This window comes from Cydia amplana, chromosome 17 (genome assembly GCF_948474715.1).
Source record: "Cydia amplana chromosome 17, ilCydAmpl1.1, whole genome shotgun sequence".
Lineage (NCBI taxonomy): Eukaryota > Metazoa > Arthropoda > Insecta > Lepidoptera > Tortricidae > Cydia > Cydia amplana.
Genome location: NC_086085.1, coordinates 13,280,582 through 13,301,168, shown reverse-complemented (window position 1 = coordinate 13,301,168; position 20,587 = coordinate 13,280,582). Strand labels below are relative to the sequence as shown.

At 38.2% G+C, this 20,587-nt stretch overlaps 1 protein-coding gene across 4 annotated transcripts in view; it reads left to right on the top strand.

Moving 5' to 3' along the window:
• Positions 1-20,587, top strand: part of LOC134655814 (transcription factor kayak) — a 50,908-nt gene that overhangs the window by 26,871 nt on the left and 3,450 nt on the right. For 3 of the 4 annotated variants that reach the window (XM_063511292.1, XM_063511294.1, XM_063511293.1), the window contains exons 2-3: positions 18,955-19,129; positions 19,872-20,418. In XM_063511292.1, the coding sequence (XP_063367362.1) occupies positions 18,955-19,129; positions 19,872-20,418 (722 nt within the window). Of the gene's footprint in view, positions 1-17,015; positions 17,279-18,954; positions 19,130-19,871; positions 20,419-20,587 lie in introns of those variants that run through there. The other variant, XM_063511295.1, reaches the window with a different exon arrangement.

Here is a 20,587-nt window from a genome sequence, read left to right as displayed (position 1 = left end):
AGTTATCTAATGGGTCTTGATAATGTTGAATGATAATTAATACTTTTTTTATATATAGTTAAGCGTAAGACATTTTGGGTTTTACCACAAAGTTATCATGTTTCGATACTAAATTCACCTCTAATTAAACCCGGTTCATGATTCGTAATGTATTAGGTAACTAATGATGGTCATAAAAACCTTATTATAGTTTTAATTCAATAACTGTTCTATCCAACAGTTTAATTTTTACTGCGTCAGTTAGATTAGAGGATAGTTGAATTAAAACAAACAAGCAAACTACATACCTACCTGTATAATTACAACTGTCATGAATATAAATAGAACGACGTGTTGCCACGACCCTCAGCTCCTCAGAAAGCAAACCAAGGAATCCTCAGATTAAGGCCGTGCATCGAAAAATAACAGGATCTTAGAAACGTGGCAGTGGCTAGCCCCGGAAACAAACAGTAGTGATTTTCGGATATATGTTTCTTGACTATATGATAAGTGATTTCGTAGTAGTCGAAACACGAATGCTTAAAATTTTCTCGATAGAAAATAAATCCAAACTTACGTGTTCATTTTTCGGTTTTAGCTTCGTGCAACTAGAAAACACATCCATATCCAGAACAACCCACCTTACAGCAAAGGTTTTCATCTCGTCTTAACTTTCAAAGAACTAAATATTAACTTATTATCCTTTACCGATGGATTTATTATCGATTTTTGATTTTACGAATTCAACAGCAAACGCCCATTTTACGCAGTTCGGTTTCTCTTTCTGTCATGCGTCAAAGTCATAAATGCATCCTTTATGCCAGTAATGTTAGATGGCCGTCGTGCCTCAAAGAGGTAAGACCTATGTCACTTCGCGCAGCGCTCCGAATTACGTAAAATTTTAATATCCAATAAACGTTGAGTCGTAACTCCATTGAGTAGTAACGGAATCGGAGGTAAACCTATGATGGTGCCTTCTTACAGGCCTATACGTTACGCATGTGTGCGTGTTTGCTAGGCTACGTCATGCTACGTCGAAATCTATACTCTTTGTCAGTTACAACGGGTTAGGAAATTTCGACAGATATTGAAATGTATCGGTAGCTGTTTGGTGTTTAGCCATCAGAATCTAACCGTAACTTTTTGCTTTATTTTTGATTGAAAATAAAATATCTATAAGAATATATTTTTTGCTTTTTTTCTATTGTAATGATAAAAATAAATCTAGTATGTTTCATGCTCAAATAATTTAAAATAATTGAATAAATATTAAAAACTAATTGATATTATTCGTTTTAATTATTATATTATTAAGTTTGTTTGAATAAAATATTTTATTTCAATAATACGAAAAGTTATTATATTTAAGTACCACTAAAAAAGGTCCTTACTTAAAAAAACTCACTTGCACGGGCCGGGGTTCGAACCCGTGACCTCCGGTTTGAAAGTCGCACGCCACTACAATTTCACATAAGTAATTTACAATGACATGATACCGTGGAAAAAGTGAATATTACAATGTACTGTGTTACTATCATTTTATTTTATAGTTTATTTTGGCTTGACAAGGAGTAATGAGAAAAACGTGCAGAGCGAGAGGATTAAATCTCTCTGTCCCTTTCTTAAAGTAGCCAATCCTAATTATGACATCTGTTTTGATATTAATTCTTTGAACATAATTTGTCGATGTTCTTTTTTATATCATCGAGAAAGATTTTTATTAAAAAAATGTGTTGAATTTATGTTTTATTTATGTTTTTTTGGCATAAATTTCATTACTTTTGACACATTTTGATTGTGATGACAAACGATTTGATGTGATGTGTGAAACGAACCATGTGATCAACGTTGTGTCTAATAAAACTTCATTTAGTCGAAAAAAATAGTTGTCTACTACCGGGTGGAAAAAAATTATGGGCCCTGGAGGGAAAGTGCCTTAAAACCTTAAGTTTGCTCATTTTACTTAAATGAAACATTATTGTTTTTTAAAGAAACAACTGCATTCAAAGATTTTTGAAGTGAAAACTTCTTTAGCGGCGCTAGGCACTTTTTAAGGTGGGGAAAAAATGATAAACTCGAGACAGCGTAAGGCGATCATGTGACCGTAAGGTTTAGATGGCATTTAAATCAATAAAGAAAAACTCAATGACATTACATGAAAAAGGTTATAATCTTGTACGGGCTGAAATACGAGGATCTCACAGTATTATAACTTTATATCACTCAAATATAATTCAATAAAGCTACATCTTGATGAAATCGCTAATAAAAGTGAACTCTAGTACTGGTGAATAAAACTCAAAATATCATGACCAAATATATTTAGATGCGAGGTCTGCAAGGTAACTTTACAATTTCTATTCGAATTTTAAACAATTAACGCTATAAATTTGAATTTCGAATTTTAAACAAGCTCACTGACCAGCAATTTCGGAACCAAAAGTTTTCAATAGAAAGGAGGATGGGTCAATTATACATAGTGCTGCAGACATTTTGGACTAGTCATTGAGTTTTCACTTCTGTCGGCACTCCCGGAATGCAACACGTTGTTTTTTTAGGGTTCCGTAGCCAAATGGCAAAAAACGGAACCCTTATAGATTCGTCATGTCTGTCTGTCTGTCTGTCTGTCTGTCTGTCCGTCTGTCTGTCCGTCCGTATGTCACAGCCACTTTTCTCCGAAACTATAAGAACTATACTGTTGAAACTTGGTAAGTAGATGTATTCTGTGAACCGCATTAAGATTTTCACACAAAAATAGAAAAAAAAAACAATAAATTTTTGGGGTTCCCCATACTTCGAACTGAAACTCAAAAATTTTTTTTTCATCAAACCCATACGTGTGTGGTATCTATAGATAGGTCTTCAAAAATGATATTGAGGTTTCTAATATCATTTTTTTCTAATCTGAATAGTTTGCGCGAGAGACACTTCCAAAGTGGTAAAATGTATGTCCCCCCCCTGTAACTTCTAAAATAAGAGAATGATAAAACTAAAAAAAATATATGATGTACATTACCATGTAAACTTCCACCGAAAATTGGTTTGAACGAGATCTAGTAAGTAGTTTTTTTTTTATACGTCATAAATCGCCTAAATACGGAACCCTTCATGGGCGAGTCCGACTCGCACTTGGCCGCTTTTTTTAAATTCGCTTAGTCGCGCCCGGGAATCGAACCTACTTTTTCCACACTGTATAAAAGAACACAAATGCTTTTCTTCTGGTAACTTAAATGTTCTATCTATCTTGGTGATATGTCAATGCAATCAAATAATCTGAAAAAATAATAATAAACCAATTTATGAATTCCGTTCCTTCAGAAAAATGCGAAATGTACGTACAATTTTTAGGGATATCGTACTTTTCCCAGAGACAAATTTAGTTGGCTAAGAGACATTTTCACTGATTTGGGGTCTGTACTAATAATCTAACATAATATGATAAGGACTTAATCGTTTTAAGCTCAAGAGTGAGTTTTCCTAAAGCTTTTTCTAAAAATTATGTCTTTATTAACGTTAGGAGTGCATTGCAGCATGTCAAATGTATGCCAAAATGTCAAGGGAGAGAACAATAAATTAAGTTTCAATTCCACTTCCACTCATCAGCAAAGTGATATAAGTATATCAGCAGTTTAAAGTTATTTAAGATTACAAAATTAGCGCATCAAAAAAATCAAAGTGCATAGAAAAAAAGTCTCCTGAGTCATAATAAAATTGATGTCTCTTGGGTCATCAGAAAAGTCACCAGGGAGAACGATGACCCAAATCACATTTAAAAGAAAATGTAAATTTTGTGTACTACCTACGAACATTTTTCAAAAAACTATGTTTTTATAACATATTAGACCCAGGATAGATCTAATACCTCTTTTCGTACCCCGGATAAAATGGTCGGCGACTAAAAAAGTAACTGAAACGTTACGTTATTAGGTTCACGATGCCGCGTTGTACCCTTGCCTTCGTTGCGATATGTTTGGTAAGTCAGGAGACTTAAAAAATGAGCCATGATTTTGGGACATATTAACAAATATTATTTTGAATATATATTAATTTTAGCGGACTTTAATAATTTACCAGTTAAATTAGATGTAAATACCTTTTTAGTTAATCGTTAATATGATATATTAGTAGCAGTAAAACATTTTATTGTACAAAAAGACACATAAAACATGAAAAAACACACATCCTTCGTATATGGTAGAATATATTTTTCACACTTATAAGTAAAAACCAAAACCGATACGCGATTGGAATACGCTCTTTTTGTATGGGATACAAAAAAAATTCTCCTGGGTCACCAAGAAAAATCGACATATTAAAATAATTCAGTTTGTTTTTAAGTTCTAGTCAGATTGACTTTTTGGTTATTTGAGATAAATTACAATAACGCTTAGATTTGAGAAACATGATTTTCTATTTTGTTGCGATCGACCCGGGTAATAAAAATACGGCGAATTTGAACTTTTGTTTGTTGTCGTTGTAAAATGTATTAAAAAATAATGTAGGCACCCCTGACAATTGAAATTCAAAATTGAAATCATGAAGGGTTCCGTATTTAGGGGATTTATGACGTATTAAAAAAAACTACTTACTAGATCTTGTTCAAACCAATTTTCGGTGGAAGTTTGCATGGTAATGTACATCATATATATTTTTTTAGTTTTATCATTCTCTTATTTTAGAAGTTACAGGGGGGGGGGGACACACATTTTACCACTTTGGAAGTGTCTCTCGCGCAAACTATTCAGTTTAGAAAAAAATGATGTTAGAAACCTCAATATCATTTTTGAAGACCTATCCATAGATACCCCACACGTATGGGTTTAATGAAAAAAATTTTTTTGAGTTTCAGTTCTAAGTAAGGGGAACCCCCAAAAAAAATTTTTTTTTTCTATTTTTGTGTGAAAATCTTAAAGCGGTTCACAGAATACATCTACTTACCAAGTTTCAACAGTATAGTTCTTATAGTTTCGGAAAAAAGTGGCTGTGACATACGGACGGACAGACGGACAGACAGACAGACAGACATGTCGAATCTATAAGGGTTCCGTTTTTTGCCATTTGGCTACGGAACTCTAAAAATGAGTGTTTCAAAAAGGCACCCTGTATTCCTTACATACCTAAATAATCTCTTATTCAATAAAACATATAATTACTAAACACTGTGATTTATTTCAAATAAATGCAAATCGATCGGATAAAAGATATTAATACCTACCTATACAACAATGAATACGAGTACAGTCAGCTGCAATAATATGTTACACACCGAAGGCCGTTTTGCGGTAGATCATGTTAGATCTTATTTGTAGAGCCATAAGAGCGTGTCACATATTTTTGCGGCCGTCGAAGAGTAACATATTATTGCAGGTGACTGTACCTATGAAAAATTCGAGGGTTAAAAATCATTTCAACCAAAGCATTTATAATAATAACGACTATGGACGCCTGCAACCCCAGGGGTATTGTAACTCCATAACAATAAGGTTGAAATTTGCATTTAGTGACCGCAAAGTCAGGTGAGCGTAATCAAGTAAATCTGTTTTCATCATATTTTATCAAAAATAATCTATTTTCTGTTCTTGTGCTATTTTCTTATTATCACTCTTAACTTATATGCTATATACGCTGCTGCTTCTATGCTGTTAACATCTTCCAAAACAACAATAAATATGCAGGTATATGAATTAATTATTTTATTGTTTGCTATTATGAACAAATAACAACGCCATCTGTTTCAATTTTTTCCGAATTCAAGTTTCTGGCCGACCGCAGCGACCGCGTATAATGGTAGTTAACTTCTGTAACGTTAGATGGTGCTAAAAGGTCACACAAACTTCACGTGCGGCGCGAAGCGTTTCCATGTGTGCGTGTTAGCGGGGAGGGAAGAACTAGCGGGCGTGGTTTACGAAGCGCCAGACGCGGCTGCAGTAGGCCCTTAAAACAAAACTCTTGCCACTGACTCGCACAGAGTTGCTAGTGCAACTAGGTTCAGTTTTAGGTTAAAACTTTTAACCACGTTTTAACTATGAGTTGAGAACACGTTGTTTACAACCTCGCTGCACCCAAAAGCAGCAACGGTTTTCCCCGCTCCATGGGCGTTTATCTCGTGCTAGGCGGTGCCGGCGTGCGCAGGCGCTACTCGATAAACTTAAAACATTTAGAATAGGTACGAATAACATAAAATTGTAAAGTAGCGTTTGCTTACGGGCAATTTTTCCAGTTGATAAACATTTAATTTTAGAGGTTTTTGATATGACATCAAATCAAAATCAAATCAAATCAAATGGTTGAGTTTATTTATCTCATATATTACTCCTCTGAGTTTGAAAAGAAATTGTTTTGTTTTTGGTATTTCCCATCATTGAACAGTGGTGAAAAAAAAAAGGAATATGTACAATATTTTGTACAAAGGACGCACTGAGGTTAAAATACATTAACATATATAAACTTATAAAGTCGATAAGGATAAAAATTAGCGTTAGCGTAACATATAATGTTTAAATTTCTGCAAAGATGTATCTATGATTAAAAGTTGCAAAAAAAACATCAATTCTTAACTGACCTTCCGTGGATCTTATATCTTTGCAATAAACTTGACAAATGTTCAGTTAATTGTGGTCGTTGGTACATACATACTAAAATCGCAACATGTAAAAAACATGTTTGCCATAATTCTTTGTGGATTGTTTTTTCTTAGAATCCATAAAGCAGGTAATGAAGCTACCCCGCTAAGGTCGGATCGTCAAAAGAAATTAGCATAACCACCGTCAACGAGACAATGGCTTTGTCTGTCCGTCTGTCTCGTAACTGTACTTTAACAATGTAAGCTTAAGTAGGCGCGGACAAAGTGCAAACGTATAAATATAAACCTATCTACTAAAATTGACACTGAAATTGCGCACTGCATGTTACAATGGAAATGGGTCAATAGGTGTAAATTTACTGAATTTTTCTCATAAAATTTACCAGTGTACAACGGTTTTTAGTGCAGTTCCGCTTCACGGATGTTTTGAAATCAATGTCTTGTTGCAATGTTTTCTCTATAAGCCTAAAAATAGAAATTTAATCGGCTAGACGATATTTTATTAAGCAAAAGTCAATCGCAATTCAATAAATTTAACCCTAAATGGTCCTCAATACGCGACAGTAACTGAACGATGAACGATCGTCTCCGAACGTTACCGAAAACACCCGAGCCACTGATGTGGGTGACGCAATTAAAAAGTTAAATAAAACAAAGCAACACGTGCGTGGGCATCGAACTGGGCTCAGGATAATTCCACTCTGTACCAATCAGTGCTAACTTGACTCTAATTACCACGGAATATGATACAGAGGTCGATGACTTTGCCCTGGCCGTATGCACTTGGTTAATTTTCCCCCGACTCCGCTTCTCAGGAAGATAATCGAACGAGCGAGCGAAGCGAAGCGAAGTTCTTACATTCGACTTTGAACACGCGGCTGGCTAGCGGCACGTCTCGGCATTTCGATGTTTTTAAGCTGAACTGTCAGAAGATAGTTTGATACTCAATAACTTAAGTAAATTTGTTCTAATTTAAATTAAATTGGGTAAACGTGTAGTCGAGGGCATTATATTTTAGTCATTAAATTATGAGCAGGCCCGATCAAGAGGTTATTGAGCTAGAAGAGCTTATAAGGCCAAAAAGCTGTTTGTGAGGGGTCTTGCTATTCTGGTCAATTTTTTGCAAGAAACATGGTCGAGTTTAGTATTAAATGAAAGTGCTCGACTTACACTTTTATAATATCGTTTTTAAATTTACCATTTTGAAATAATTAGCAAGATAAAAATAAAATAGAATAAACATAATATATGTATGTGACATTTGACAAGAAATATTTCGGCTTAGCACAGATACAGTTTATTTTAATCTCTATGGTGGTGACTTAAATCCAGGGGAGGGACAGCCGTATACGAAGCCCTTTATTCGAAAAAATAGCGCCATCTATATTACTTAACGCTAAACTTGTAAATGGCGCTTCAAAATTGATGCAAAAAAGCAAATCTTGTCAGTAGAAAAAGGCGCGAAACTCAAATTTTCTATGAGACCATATCCCTTCGCGCCTACATTTTTTCTACTGACAAGATCTGCTTGGCCAACTATATATACATATTAATCTTTGCTTAAATCAATCAGTTAAAGGCTCCACAGACCTTGCAATAAATCCACGCGATCTTTGATCCATTGCCGCCTATAGAGCGACATAAAATAGTAGAAATTAAATAAAATGGAACTCAAAAATGTCCATACTAAATTGTTGTCATGTGTAAGCATTTTACGTCAAAAATGTGACAGGTACGTAGAAAGTGGCGCCCTCATTTATTTTCTATTATTTTATGTCGCACTATACGAGTACCTAAGTAGGTGCAACAAAGTCAATCGCTATATAATTTTTGGTTAACCGCGAGTTCTCAGTTCGGGGCGAACTACTAGTATAAATAAAGAAACATTCGCGCATAACATGTGAATATTTATATTGCAACGATTTTGTAATTGCGACACAAGTCAGCTAATTTATTCGAGATAATGCACATGTATGTAACCTGACCATACGGAGAGGCGTAGTCGCAGTAATGCGTCGATATAATTTGCATGGTCGTTGGACGTGTCTGGATTGTACCTCTTTGTTCTGCCGCGCGCAGCTGTTATTGTTTCTTATCGCGAGAACAATAAATACCGATTTAAAACACTTCAGGGAAGATAACCCTTAGCCTACGCTCCCGACGCATTCAATCATAAATGTATACATTTTATAAGGTGCATGAGATCCGCTGGAACCCTGATATATGCAGTACGCATCGCTTCATCCGACTGCCAACACAAACATAAACTGACTAAACACTTGCGAGTATAGTCGCAAAAAATGTTTGCTATTGTTGCCATACAAAAAAGTGATTTGTTTTTTTTAAATTCGGTGAAGTCTGCGGTCGGCGGCGGCGCCTCGCGGAATGCCCGCCATTTCCGGACGGTTTCCGGTCCGCGTCGCAGGCGCCGGCGGCTTCAGATAACTCTATCTGAATTGTGGGACATGTGCCATGTGTCTTATGAAGCTTGAGGCCTTCTAATTGAGGGACAATGCGACACGAGACATGGCGTAACTCAGATATCAAAACCGACGCTTGGGCTCAACCTATGGGGTTGCCTATGTTTACATGACTTACGTGTGTATAATTGTATGCCTTTTTCGTCATCAAGGATGCAATTCTATAATCAAAACGTCAGCAGACGGTTTTCCGATGTTTACCAGTTTTTCCAGTTTTCTTGTAATTTCCTTGTTCTTGATAATCTTGTTTAGCCTTCAGGATCGAATGCACGATGTTATCTTATCGAGCAACACAGGTGTGTAGCCCATTTGCACAATTTAATAGGCATGCTGCAGAATTCAATTTGGCACGTCGGTCGACCACTTAGCTTTCAGCGTCGTATAAAGTGAAATTTTCTGTGTCGCGCGCTGATTCATAGCTTCATTATGAATCATTCAACGTAATCGAGTTTTTGAATCGAGCCGACCGAATGTAAATACTGTAGTGACCCGCGCCTAGCGCCGTGCGGCGGTGACTCAGAGGGTTTTCCGAGAAAACGGAGCGGAGCAGTTTTCATGAACACGAAGGTCGAGCCGGTAACTGGCAACGGCCAATTTTCTTTCTCCGATGACTCATTTCGGTGAAATCATTTCCTAAAAATCTTGAAGAAAATTAATTTCCCGTATCGAGTTTCAGTTTAAAATTTAATAAAGAAGGGGGAGCTTGCGAAAAGGGTTTGCAAGGGCATTGACTGCAGTCGAAACGACTGTCGGGTTGTACTTTCGTACATTGCCGTTTTGAGTAAACGCAGCGTTGTGCAGTGTTAGCTGGTGCAGTAATGGTCTGGGTCCATGATTGAGCGTCGATAAAGGTGAGGTGAAGGGGTGTTGGCGCGGAGCCAGCGATATGTTTTATTATTCGCAGTGTGGCGGTCAATGTCGCGCCTGCTAGTCGCCACCGTCACACATGTTGCCACATCCCGTTGTCTTATTGTAAAATCAAAATAGAATCTCGCATCACAGCTTTTGTTAAAACTCTCCCTTTTTAACCGACCGAAGAGAAAGGAGGTTCTCAAGTCGACGTGTATAATTGTTTTCTTGATGCATCCATGTATTGTCCTGAAAACAGACTACTCGGTATATTTTTGTTGCATCTTGCTCTAAATTGAAACAAAATACGGATAAACATTGAAACATTCTCCTTGTAACATATACAAAGACGCCCTTTAAATTCAAACGATAAGTTAATGAACGGAAACCTTGACGTTACCTACTTGCGCTGAGACCGAGCGAAGGGGTTTTTTGCAAGGCGATTGTAATTTATTCTACAATAATCCATTAAATTAGAATTTTATGTATATTTCATACTGAACCGCTTCTCCGAAGTTAACCTGACGTCCCGTGCGCTATTAGAACTCAGTGCGGGTAATTAGCAATGCGTTAATGAGTTACATATAACCGACCAAATATGATAGTCGTTCACCGCCTTCCCCCTTATGAGCATCACCTACCACTTCAACTCGACCATATAATCGCCTGGGAGGTTATACGACGCCACAGCACTCTTGAATGTGTTCTTTATTTTCTTTCGAATTGAGGTCAGTTTTCCATCGCACGTGTTAAAGGCATGGGAAGAATTTAGCGCTACTGCGTTCCGAGTAACCATTAAACGCTCAGACGCCTACGTTCCCATGTTTGACGAGTTGGAATATTCACACCTACTTTAGATCTAAGGGATGTTTGGTTTACATATTGGTTTAGACGCTTTTGTGCTCTGTGAAGTGCGACCGCTATAATATTAAGGTACCTTTGATGTCATCAATCTTTATTATGGTCATTACCACATAAGTGCTTATTACAGTCTTTTACTGCATTCAGCATTTTATGTTTGTGTTATTTTATTTTTGTAATTAATGTTAATGAATTTGCATGCCATTAGGTAGCTGAACGGAATGTTGACATACAATTCTAATGATTACCGACCGACTCAAACAGTCTCCACCTCTAATACATACTCTAATCTAGGTGTTTTTGACATATCGGTCATTAGAAAGTATAATAGGGTATTACCCTGTATTTAAAATAAATTATTTCACACCATGCATGAAATAAAGCACCAGATAATTACTAGAACAACATAGAATGCAGTTATTTTTAAGCACAAACCTTATGTAATGTAATAAATCGGATAGAAATATAAAAAGTAGGTGAGTTGACCGTGACGTCACGATGTAATGTTTTATATAAATTCCATATTAGCAAATCGTTTTGACAGTTCTAAAAAAGAAACTGATATGACTAGTAGGAAAATACCCTATTATTTGCTTTTGGTTCCCTAAATTAAGTACACATTACATATTTTAGGGAACTATTTATTTTAGTTAAATGTTGGTCTATTAAGAACAAAACCTCAGTTGTGGTGTAGGTGTTTGTCACTTTTGTCAACAACAATTACGATAATATGTCTGTCCTCGCGCAGCAGATACCTACAGTCGCCATCAGATACATCGGAACGGCCACGGTGCTCACAAATATCTGAACACGCCTTTATTGTCAAGGCGTTAGAGTGCTTGTTCAGATATTTTTGAGTACCTCGGATGCTCCGATATATCTGATGGCGACTGTACCATGTACATAATACCAGCCTTGCGTTTTTACTGGCTCCAATAACGTCTATCCGTAATAAGAGCCATATAAACGGTTTGTTTTGTTCTCCCGGGTGGTCTCACCTGACTCTTGCGCATATACTCAACACGTTCCGTGTCAAAAACTGCGCAATTTATTTCGAACAACAACTTACTTGTAGTCAGAGATGGTTTAGTGAGGAAGGCTGTCAATCTTCGTACATGTATCAGTTCATGTTAACACAAATTGTATAGGTAGTTGTATAGGTAGTTGGTTTTAAATTAAATCACGATCAGTGGCATTGAAAAAAAAAATATCCACTCCGTGAGGTATTCATAGAAGTAAAAGTGCTAAGCTATCTTATTTACTATTCACAGAGCTCACCAGCTGGTGTCGTTCTTTTGATTTTACTATATTTACGACTTACGACAATGATGAGGAATGCAACTGTAGAGATTAACAGTCTTTATTTCTACTAGTCTCCGCTCCTAACGCTTGCCCACCATACTAATTCGACATGTGTTTTTGACCTGTCGGTTAAAGACCCAGGTGTCAACGATTTCGTTTTCTAGAGCTCGGACTTACTTTGAATCGTTAATGTCTAAGGCAGTTATGAAGTCATTAGTTTATAATGATATTTTTATTAATACCGAGAATATCGATGTCAGATGCAATAAATAGCATAAGAGTTATTTAATTTATTGTTTTTCGTTATGGACGAAAGCCAGCAATATGCCGGTTTCGAAAAAATATTAGTTATTATTCGTTATCGGCCACTATTCGTTTCCAGGAATATAACAGGTGCAAAAGTAGTCATATTTTTTATAGATGACATAATTTAAGGAAAAAAGGAAATATAAAAAGAATTTTACGTTTCCTCGACCGAGTTTGTCAATGTAGTTATTTAATTATTTGAAGTTAAATTAGTACATATAAAGAAGTACCGTATCAATATTGAAATACATATATACATATTATCAACACTCATTAGTCCATAAACCAGTAACGCCCTTAGTCTCTTATCAAGTTATCACCATTGTGAACAAAGAGTTTGCTAAGATTACCAGTTCAAACAATAACTCTTAATTTTTAATTAATATTGATTGCCGCAAAGTTACGACTGCATCGCCTGATTCAATAAAATTAATATTATTGGAGTAGAAGTGCAATACATTTAATTTACTTAGCCGCATCTACGCAAATGTGGCTCATCTGGTTTGTTTGTCTACACCAGCGGTTCTCAATCTTTTGACGGAACCCTTTTGGAAAGCGAAATACTTGATGGAACCCTACAATAAAACAATAGTTTTTAGAAGTGTATTTTTTTATTAAATAAGCATAATTCTAAATTCTTGCGGAACCCCTGCAGGGGTGTCGCGGAACCCTAGGGTTCCGCGGAACACACTTTAAGTATGGCTGGTCTACACTACACTAAAAATATGAAAGAGAACTCGATTCCTTGAGGCTTTTCTGCTTATAGACTAGCAGGAAAGCTGAGCTCTTAAAAAAATTCAGGCATAATTATGCCTGTTTTTCTTTCCTACGGCTTGCTTTGAGTATGTATGCCACTGTTAGTGTAATTATCAAAGACCTAACGTGACATATAAAAACTCACCATTCCGAACATCGTTTATAAATTTCATGAAGTCTTGACATAGTTATACCTACGTATCACATGTACCTAGGTATAAATACAAATTTCCGTGAAATGTCCCACGTGTACACAGCGATACCCGGACAACCAGAGACAGTTAATAATAAAGACTTATGATGTCAGATCTATATTTTTTTTGGGCTCTTTGACCTCCGTTTAATATCGTGAGTCCAGAGACCCTGCAAAGGCCTAAGGGCTAATTCCGCGTAGGGCCAAAAGCTCGCATCGTTTTCCTGCGAGGCCGAAGGCAGAGCTCCAGGAGCAATAAGGATGAAATACTCCCTACGATTTCTGCAGATTTTTCTAATTTCATCTCCCATTTCCAATACCTATGCCTTGCCTAAGTATCTTAGTTACATCGGCAAGGTCACCTATGTTTCCTTATTTCTATGGTGATGGTTATGAAATGAAACGTATATTTATCAGAATATGATATATTAATGTGATCTTAAGTTTTAATGTTCATATCCTACCAATAAGGCGGTGTACAAAACTATACATGGCGTTCTACTCTTTAATTTAACTAGTATGTTACTAGTATTTACGTAGGTACTAGTAACATGCCGATAGATAACCATAGGCTTTGTTTGTGCGTGGGCGGCCACACGTGCGGATAACGGCGCCTTATCTCACTGACTATAATTGTTAAATGTATTTTGTGTTTTGGCAACAGTGTGACTATGTTGTCGAAACACGTGCCTTTTACAAATGGAATGTATATTTACCTGAAATAAGGCGAAAAGTTCACTGAGATATCTCACACGAGACATGAAACTGGGCGTTTCGCTGTAACTTACATTGTCTGATCAACCTGTTTTTCCTAACAAATATCTGTCAATTTGACCAACAAACAATACATTTTACTCCAAAAGCAGTAAATATTCCGACAGTAGGTAATTGAAACTATGGTTAACCCCATATTCCACTAAATCCGATGTATTTGGTAAGCGCACAACTCCGCTGTTTTGGTCACATTCCTTGAATGTTATTGGATGCCCTATTTTACAAATTCAAGCCATCAATCGCCTAGCCTACGCCAATGACCCTCATTCTTAATCATTCTCCATCGCATATCTTATCTTAGTGACTATTATAACTACTTAGCCAGCCATTTAAAGTCTTCCTCCGCGTTACTGAGCATATCAGCCAATATCAGCCGTGGGAGTTATCACGAAATCGAAATGTTATTCAGAAAGCTTACCGAACTCAAAAAAATTATACACCTCAGCCTGCCAGTATAATATACGCTCTTTGATAACGCCATCACGGATAACGAGGTTACTAAGAGTCTACCGTGAACATCGAAATGACGTTACTGTCTCTATCGCTCTTGCATATTCGAGCGGAAAAGAGGCGAATAGTCGAAGTAACGAAGTTCGCAGTAGGTTCTCTGGTTAGCTAAAAGCGGACTCGCTAAGCAATAAGAACACACGAAAAGCATTGCCCTTCGCAAGTGTCGACTACCGTGGTTGTGTGTGACGTCACTACTAGTTATAGAGGTGATCTCACGGCGGGGTATCGGTATCGTTCAGTTACTCGTTCGTTACAGCGGTGTACCGCTTGAGGAAACGTTACCATAATGTACTTGTTGACATCTTATTGTTATTGTCTGTATGCACGACCGTGGCGCGACCTAGGTGCTGCTAAATGAATGATTCTAGAAAATGAAGTTCTCCAATTCCATAGATGTATTACACATATACTTAGATTTCTCCAATCCCTTAGAAAACGGCTCCATTACTTAGATATTGACAGCGCACAGTCTAAGCCTAAACTTTTGAAGGTAAGAACTTAAAATATTAGATCACATATTCTTCACACGTTGAAGAGCTTAAACAAGAAAGGATGTTCTGAAATAAATGAAAAAAAAAGGACTTAAACGGTGTTCAAAGATTTGATTTTTTTTCTTCAATTTATTTTTATTTTCTTTATTCAAGCGGATGACATAAAAGGCGGAGGCTACCACAACATAATTATGCTAAAGTAGTACACACTACAAGACAATAATAAGTTGCTTGGTGTGTATGATGACGAACCGGACATTATAAAGATCAGTAAAAACGTAGTATATGATGTCAATATTCAACACCATGCAAAGCGATAAATAGAACATTGTATACCTACGTTTCCACGTAACGTGCATTGCACTTTGTTATCGATATATTTGCAGAACGCTTGGCAGATGTTTTGCGGTACAATTAACAAGAATTCAACGCTAAGTTTATGCAATTATTCTACTGAGCGATTACGAAATGGTAGAATATAATATTAGCGAAAAAAGCAACGCGCCAAAAGTATCGTTGTACAAAATAGAAGACACCTCTGCTGCTCTGTACAGATATCTTTAAATTTTGCGTTCAAAAGAATCTGCTGAACTCCTATTGTATGAGGTTGCCTTTACGCTGATTCGGAGATGAGAAGAGACGTTCGCGAATTAACCAAAATTGTAATACCATTGGTTGTAATCCACATCTCTTCTCCACTCCGCTGGATTACGACTAATACTACCTAAATGGTATATTATAGAGGGTATACAAATATGATGAGGATACTAAGGATAATACAGTCTATTCTGCTAAGCAATTACGAAATGGTATATTACATAAAGTTATTTGCTAGGTATGCACCGTGACCAATTAAAGCACGTGGTCGTCAGTTGAGACGAATTTCATTCGAGCAATTGATGTAATTGACCGCTGGCTGCCTTCCGGAGCGCTTTGTCTCCTCCATGAAACTTTAATCAAGTTTTAACAAGTTAACCGGTTAATAGAGACAAGTAAATAATAGAGACATGTGAAGTCGCGTGCCTATTGTTGTAGAGCAACTTAGAGAGGTTTCAGACAACAGAACACAGAAAAGGTACTACGTGTGCCTACAGAATTCTCACTGTCCAAACAACACCGATGTTTGTAATGGAAGGTCATGAAATATGCTGTTTCTTTGCTAGACTATGCCTCTTAGAAGTTGTGAGGCGAGCACGTCTAAAAAATTGAGTGAAGTACCATTGGCCTAGTGAGCGCTTTTGTTTCTACGTCTTTAAGCGACGCCTGCTATAATGTGTATGATTAAGAGTCTTTACAACTTGGTTGTCTCTTAATAAGCTCTAGAAATTTCCCTGCGATTAACACGTCTAATCGCTAGTCCATATAAGGCGGTATTGTCGAAGTAACTTCTTCGCCCACTGGTTAGGACGGCCTTGCCGCAAGGTCCGACCGAGCCTCCGGCCGGCCCACTCACGACTTCGTGATTCAGTGAAGACCGAGCCTTTACTTTATCGCTGATAGTAAGGCGACAAATTGTAGGCTAGTGTGTTTGTTTGTTGATAGCACGTGGCCTGAATTTGTGGGACGATTTTTTTAAGAATAGGATCAAGGGTAAAGTGAAAAGAAACAGAGGGAAGGTAGAATTTAGTATGTATCTATAGCGCGGAGTCACGGAAGCAGGCTCTAGCTTGACATGTTCAGGTGGAAAGAGCTGCAGGCTTCAGCGGCAACGACGAAATATAACTCTTAAATTAGGATGAGGAGTTTAGGTACCCGCTGAACGATTGATCGCAGCTTCTGTTCCCAGCTCTCCAGCGTTCATTACCTCAGATAACTAGCAGCAGCCACATGCAATGCGAAATGACGCGAAATATTTCCGGAGTTAGAGGAGTGTTCTATAAATAAGTGATTCTACGTCGCTCGTGGGAGTTGTGGGCGAAGATTTCGGGCTTGGTCGGCGTCGCGATCAGTAGCGCGCGAGAATCCGCGGCCGCCGGCGCGCGCGACGCAACGAACGAACGACCCGCACTCCGACATACTACACGATAGAACCTCGCTCAGTAGTTAGAGAGTACGGATTAACGAACATATCGAAACAGACTCGGACGCGAGTTTAAACGCAAGCGCAGCTTCTAATTATAACGTGCTCGAAATGCAGAACATCGATCCGCTGGAGTTTGCCAACATATTGGCCACCGAGCTTTGGTGCCAACAGGTATATCTACCTCTGACCCTGTCTCCAAACCCTGGAGTTATTAAAGAATGATGCCTTGTTCTCAATGGCAGCTGCAAGATCGCTGTACTGTGATAATTTCTAATTTTATTTTACTCCTGAAAAACTACAATTAATCTTTTTACAGCCCAGTAATAAAAGATCGCTCTTTATACAGTTTAGTGGTATAACGATTGTTTTGTTTATCGTACCTAGAGATCTGGCGGAGTGATTTATAGTCAGCTTTCAGCGTAGTTAATGAACGCTACCAAGTACTTAGCACGCTGTTATTGAAGGAATGTTTTATATATCGCCCCCGTAATGGTTTTTGAGACATAGGTAATGTGTATATTTAACCCCGAAGTTTAGAGAATATGTCATCCACAGATTTAGGCTAGCTATTTACATTGTTTGCCATTTGGAAAACAAGAGAAATGTCTCATTTCTTTGACGTAGCTGTGTATTTCAAAATATTGCGAAATGGACCTATGTATAAATGATTTTATATCGTAGAATCTCTGCCTACATTTTAAAACTAAAGTTCTTAAAGTGCTGATATAAAGGTATATAATAGCTACAATAACGTATAGTTAAAAAAGAAAATATATAAATCTGTTTAGGTTTATTGTTATTTGTTACAATAACACGTTGAGATCGGAATGTGGAAGCAACTACGGCCAAATAAAACAATAAATAAACATTGTATAATAATTTCACAACACCACAAACAGTTATTGGGGACAAAAGTTTCCAATTGCACCGAATAACTCGTTCTATATGGGCCACTATTACTATAACAGTCTAAGTAAACAAACCTACTTTATAATTAATCTTTGTCTGTATTAACTTTACCTTTTATGGAGCCTGTAATTGTACTAAATGCATTTGTTATTTTAGTGTTAAGGAAGGATATGGCTTGTAACTAACCTAAATTAATGTTACGGAAAACCAAACCAATGAAATCCTTAGAAAAATTGATTTCCTCATTCCTTGTTTTTTGAAACATTCTCGCTAGTCAAAATAAGTTTATTGGGTATATAATTATATTGTGTATTAAATAACATAAACTTCCTGTAGATGACCAGGAAAATATTTCTTATACTTTACAGCTACATACATATGTTTGTCTATATGTAGTCGTTATAGTAAATCATAGTAGTGTCTGCTATATTGTGATATCACATGTATTTAATCAAAAACTTAAAAATGAATTAATAATTCAAAAACCGCAACGCAGGTTTTGTCAGGTGCAGGAATCGTACCATACACCGCATACACCGCATACACGTATTAGTTTTGCCTACTTTTACTTGCAGGCGGTAAGCAAAGCCTACGTGACAGGTAACAGGTGACTGGCTGTCACTACACTATATCGTATTACATTGCTGGATCGACAAGCTACAGTACATATCTATCGTAGTATCAGGCTGTCATGGTCGCGTGATGCGATCCACGTCGATTAAGAAAAGGTGACCAAAAAGTGCCCAAAGCTGCAACCACACCAGAGTCTTCTGCATTCACTGTAGACAAAGTCATGAGCACTAGAACATCCGGGTTGAATCAAAGTGCTTATAGACAAATATAACACACATCAAAATATTTAAGATGTTTTTTTTCCCTAGTTTCTTGCTAAATTGTCACAAAAGCCGTTGCTAATATATATTTTTCTTTCTTTCCAGTTGGCTAACCTCGAGGGCCTCCAATCGGGGGTACCAACCCGCACCACGGCGACCATCACGCCCACGCAGCTGCGCAACTTCGAGCAGACTTACATCGAGCTGAGCAACTGCCACAGCGAGCAGGCCAACCACGCCGGGTTCGTGCCGCCGTCAGTCACGCACGCCAACAACTACGGTAGGTCTTACTTCTTATGGCTCCCTGATACCTCATCAGTCTCATCACAAACAGATACCAACAAACTTGGGTCCATTTTAGGATTAAAAACATCGTGGGCAGAATTACTTTCAGATCGTCTATTACATTAAATGGTAATCTAAGATAACCAAGGGTAACCTGAGCGAGTAGCGCGGAAAAACCGTGATAACCCGATAACAACTATCACCACGCGCCGTTGACTAATTTGGTGGTTTGTTATTGGGTTGCATCGTTGCGTCACTTTTATTTCTCATGTTGACGAATAGGTTGCAATTAGCGCAAGCAACAAAAACATAAACAAGCCTCGCAATTAACAACCGGCATCATAAAACGTAACGCATATCTAATAAAGTCCTCTCCTAAAAGCGCTGGTGGCCTAGCGGTAAGAGCGTGCGACTTGCAATCCGGAGGTCGCGGGTTCGAACCCCGGCTCGTACCAATGAGTTTTTCGGAACTTATGTACGAAATATCATTTGATATTTACCAGTCGCTTTTCGGTGAAGGAAAACATCGTGAGGAAACCGGACTAATCCCTAAACGGGCCTAGTTTACCCTCTGGGTTGGAGGGTCAGATGGCAGTCGCTTTCGTAAAAACTAGTGCCCACGCCAATTACTGGGATTAGTTGCCAAGCGGACCCCAGGCTCCCATGAGCCGTGGCAAAATGCCGGGACAACGCGAGGAAGATGATGATTGATATTAATAAAGTCCTCTCCATTCCAGGCATCCTGAATCAGGGGGGCTACTGCGAGTCGGGCCCGACGACGGCGCTGCATGTGTCGCCGGGCCCGCTCTCCGCTAGCGGCGACAGCAGCTGCAGCCCCGGGCCCGCGCCCAAGCGCCGCAACATGGGCGGCCGCCGCCCCACCAAGGCGCCTCACGACATCTCCCCCGAGGAGGAGGAGAGGAGAAAGGTCCGACGCGAACGCAACAAGATGGCCGCCGCGCGCTGCAGGAAACGCAGGCTCGATCACACTAATGAGCTCCAAGACGAAACGGACAAGCTTGAGGAGAAAAAGCACGCGCTCCAAGAGGAGATTCGAAAGTTAAACGCTGATAAGGATCAGTTGCAGACGATTCTTCAAACGCATCTCAGGACGTGTAAATTAGCGAGACGCGCGCCGAGCCCCCCCGACGTGAAGCCCTTTGAGGAGTACCCGTATATAGAGGAGGGGGTGAGGGTGAAGGAGGAGGTAGTTGATCCGGCGCACGACCCCGCGCTGGCGCTGGACAATGACGTCATGTTCACCTCGCCGACACCGGACAAAAGGTGAGACTGCCGTGATACTTGCAAACTTCATCGATCAAGTTGTGTCAAACATTGTTATCTTTGTTATCAGTCTAGGTCGATTTCTCGGTGTCTACGGCGGTTGATAAGCGTAATTTATTGTAGTACTTGAAACAATAGTCTGCAGAAATTATTATAAAAACATTCAATA